Source organism: Athene cunicularia, assembly GCF_003259725.1.
Source record: "Athene cunicularia isolate RWA chromosome 28 unlocalized genomic scaffold, athCun1 chr28_part1, whole genome shotgun sequence".
In the NCBI taxonomy this organism is placed as follows: Eukaryota; Metazoa; Chordata; class Aves; order Strigiformes; family Strigidae; genus Athene; species Athene cunicularia.
This window is the reverse complement of record NW_020799139.1, coordinates 2,337,357-2,341,078: the sequence shown is the minus strand read 5'-3', so window position 1 is coordinate 2,341,078 and position 3,722 is coordinate 2,337,357. Positions and strand designations below refer to the sequence as shown.

Genomic DNA, 3,722 nt, shown 5'->3' with positions numbered 1-3,722 from the left:
CTATCCCAGCCTCATCTCGGGCCCCATCCTGGCCTCATCCTGGCTCTATCCTGGCCCCATCACAGCTCCATCCCAGCCCCCTCCTGGCCCCTATTCCAGCCCCATCCTGGCTCTATCCCATCCTCCATCCCAGCTCCATCCTGGCTCCATCCCAGCCCCATCTCATCTCTCTCCTGGCCCCTGCCCAGATCTATCCCAGCCCCATCCCAGCTCCCACTCCAAGGCAACTTCCCTGGCTCCCCCGGCCGCCCCGTGCCCCCCCAGCCCCAGTCCCGATCCCGATTGGGCCCGGGAAGGGCCCCGGGGTCGTTCCCTGGCTCCGGGTCCCCGCGGTCCCTTGTGCCGCCCGGTTCAGCCCCGCGAGCGGCGTCTGTTTGCACCGGTGCCACGTTTTGCAGCCCAAACCCTGCCAAGCCGGGACCTGCCCCAGCCCTGTGTCCCTGGGGCTGAATTTCTCCCTCAGTCGCATTCGGGCCCCTCCGTGTGTGCGCTGACCCCGGGCAGGTGCCGGACACCCGCAGGTCGCGTCACCCTCTGCTCGTGGTGGCGGCTGCGGGTGCTGGGGCAGCGCCTTCCCCCTGTTCCAGGGCAGGGGCTGCCCAACCCACTGCCCGGGGGTGACGAACCCTCGTGCCTGCCCAGCCGGGGGTCCCACGGTGGGAGGGTCTCCTCCCTGGGCTCTTCCTCTGGTCCCTGGGCGACCCTCTGGCTCATGGGGGTTGCAGGGCCAACACCAGGCGGGGGGAACCATCTACCCAGGCAGGGAACGGGCAGGAGCGCGGGGTGGCTCCAGGGTGGGAGGAACCACGTCTGGTGCTGCCTCTGGGCTAGTCCCGCGGGCAGGAGCGGGGCAGGGGCACAGCCACAACCCCTCTGTGTCGGCAGAGCCCTTTCCACTTCCACATGGACCGGCAGAGCTCTCTGGAGACGGTGGTGGACGTGGTGGTGAGCGTCCTGCGGGCCAACGACTGGCAGGAGACCAGCCTGGTGTTCTGCCGCCCCTGGGACGTCTCTGGCTTCCTCGGCCTCTGGGCCCGCCGCTCCCAGCTCTCCCTCCGCACCGTCCTGGACCTCGGCTACCTGGACGAGCCCAGGGCCACCCGGTCCCTCCGGCAGCAATGGGAGCGCCTCAGGGCCCTCTCCAGCCCCGTGCTGGTGCTCGGCTGCGACCTGCGGCGCGCTCGGCTCGTCTTCGGGGCGGCCGAGGAGCTGGGGCTGCTGCCGCAGGAGTTTCACTGGATGCTGGGCTCCCCGCTCAGCGCTGGAGAGCTGCAGACCGAGGGGCTGCCCCTGGGGCTGTTGGCCTACGGGGAGGTCAACCGGCCGCCGCTGGAGCTCTTCATCCAGGACATGGTGGAGTTGGTGTCTCGGGGCATCGCCAGCGCCGCCCGCGCGCGCCCCGACCTGGCTCTGCTGCAGACCATGGTGAACTGCAACGACAGGCGCCAGGCGGGCAGCGAGTCCTCGGGGCAATTCCTCTCCCGGTAAGTGAGGGGCCGTGGGTGCCCCTTTCCCCCACCCCGGCTCCATCGTATGGGTGTGTCTGGGGGCGCCGTGCCCCAGCCCCGGGACGGAGTGAGGGCAGGGCTGGGGTACTCGGGGCAATCAGCTGCCGCCGTGGGGCTCGGCTCGCCCCGGTCCCTGGGACACGATTTGTGCTGCCTGCATGGGAGTGACATGTCACTTCAGATTTCCCTGACGCTGCCCGAGCACGGTTGCTCTATAAATATTAATAACACTTGGCCCTGCTGGCACAGTGAGCTGCAGGGCAGCGGGGCCGGATCCTGCTGCTCCTCCCTGCTGCTCTGTGTCCATCCGGCACGTCCTGCTCCCGGCCCCCAGCCCTGTCCCACGGCCCATCGCTCCTCCCGGTGACACCGGAGCTGTGACAACTCCCCCCCCGCCAGGTTCCTGGCCAACACATCCTTCCACGGCCGGACAGGGCCCGTGCACGTGGAGAACGCGGCGCTGGTGCGCCCGGAGCAGCGGTACCGCGTCTGGAGCCTTCAGCGGGACTCGCGGGGGGACCCCACCTGGGTGACGGTGGGGACCTGGTGGCACGGCAAGCTGGAGCTGGAGGAGGGCGCGTGGCAGAGCCACCGTCGGCGCAAGAGCCCCAGCGAGGGGGCTGGGGGAGCCCGTGCGAGGCTGCGGGTGGTGACGCTGGTGGAGCACCCCTTCGTCTTCACCAGGGAGGTGGATGAGGACGGGAGCTGCCCGGCCGGGCAGCTCTGCCTGGACCCTGGCACCAACGACTCGGCCGTGCTGGACGCCCTCTTCGAGGAGCTCAGCGCCGACAACGGCTCGGTGCCGCGGGCGTACAAGAAGTGCTGCTACGGGTACTGCATCGACCTGCTGGAGAAGCTGGCCGAGGACGTGCCCTTCGACTTCGAGCTCTACATCGTGGGCGATGGGAAATATGGGGCCTGGAAGAACGGGCGCTGGACGGGGCTGGTGGGGGACTTGCTCAGTGGCACGGCCCACATGGCCGTCACCTCCTTCAGCATCAACTCGGCGCGTAGCAAAGTCATCGACTTCACCAGCCCCTTCTTCTCCACCAGCCTGGGCATCCTGGTGAGGACCAAGGACACGGCGTCGCCCATCGGGGCCTTCATGTGGCCCTTGCACTGGACCATGTGGGTGGGCGTCTTCGTGGCCCTGCACATGACGGCACTCTTCCTCACCCTGTACGAGTGGAAGAGCCCCTACGGCATGACCCCCCACGGCCGCAACCGCATGAAGATCTTCTCCTACTCCTCAGCCCTCAACCTCTGCTACGCCATCCTCTTTGGGCGCACCGTGTCCAGCAAGACGCCCAAGTGCTGCACTGGCCGCTTCCTCATGAACCTCTGGGCCATCTTCTGCCTCCTGGTGCTCTCCAGCTACACGGCCAATCTCGCAGCCGTCATGGTGGGGGACAAGACCTTTGAGGAGCTCTCGGGCATCCACGACCCAAAGGTAGGAGAGTGTCTGAGTGCGGGAGGTCTCCCCAGTCCCGCTCCTGCAGCGCAGCCCCTCCCGAGGCTCTTCCCAGCCCCCCCCAAAGCTTTGTGTCCCCCCACCCTGGCGGTTAATCCTGGCCCAGCCCCAGGGCGGGGGAGAAGTGGGCTGGTATCACACTGAGGCTGCCCTTGCTGAGGGGTCGGGGTTCTTTGCCTGCAAGAGTTGATGCATCTCCCCAGGCTGTCCAGACCCGCCCCTGCCCAGGGCTGTCCGGGATGGCCGGGGGCTGCTCCTGCCGGGGCAGGGGGTTCTGATGCTCTGGTGCCTCCTTCCAGCTGCATCACCCCTCGCAGGGCTTCCGCTTCGGCACGGTGTGGGAGAGCAGCGCCGAGGAGTACATCCAGAAGAGCTTCCCCGAGATGCACGAGTACATGCGGCGCTACAACGTCCCCACCACCCCCGCCGGCGTCACCATGCTCAAGTGAGGGGGGGGTCCCCTCCTGTACCCCTCCCGGGGCAGACATCGCCCTTCCCTGCAGCCTGGGCACCCCCACCCTGTGCACACAGAGGTTTCCCCCCCCCACGCAGGGAAGGGGGGGGGCAGCCGCATCCCTGAGGGTCCCCCTGCATTGGTGCAGGACGGAGCCCCCCAAGCTCAACGCCTTCATCATGGACAAGTCGCTGCTGGACTATGAGGTCTCCATCGACTCCGACTGCAAACTGCTCACCGTGGGCAAACCCTTCGCCATTGAAGGTTTGGGGGGGGGGCCATGGCAGGT

General features: G+C 68.0%; 2 protein-coding genes across 2 annotated transcripts in view; both read left to right on the top strand.

The window, feature by feature from the left end:
* WDR18 (WD repeat domain 18) overlaps nt 1-494 on the top strand; it is a 59,527-nt gene extending 59,033 nt beyond the window's left edge. Inside the window, exon 9 of the mRNA XM_026864925.1 lies at nt 464-494. Within this exon, the coding sequence (XP_026720726.1) occupies nt 464-494 (31 nt within the window). The remainder of the gene's footprint in view (nt 1-463) is intronic.
* A 401-nt stretch (nt 495-895) lies between these two features.
* Nucleotides 896-3,722, top strand: part of GRIN3B (glutamate ionotropic receptor NMDA type subunit 3B) — a 2,973-nt gene continuing 146 nt past the window's right edge. Inside the window, exons 1-4 of the mRNA XM_026864924.1 lie at nt 896-1,484; nt 1,908-2,958; nt 3,297-3,424; nt 3,582-3,720. Of these exons, the coding sequence (XP_026720725.1) occupies nt 904-1,484; nt 1,908-2,958; nt 3,297-3,424; nt 3,582-3,720 (1,899 nt within the window). The 5' untranslated portion in view covers nt 896-903. The remainder of the gene's footprint in view (nt 1,485-1,907; nt 2,959-3,296; nt 3,425-3,581; nt 3,721-3,722) is intronic.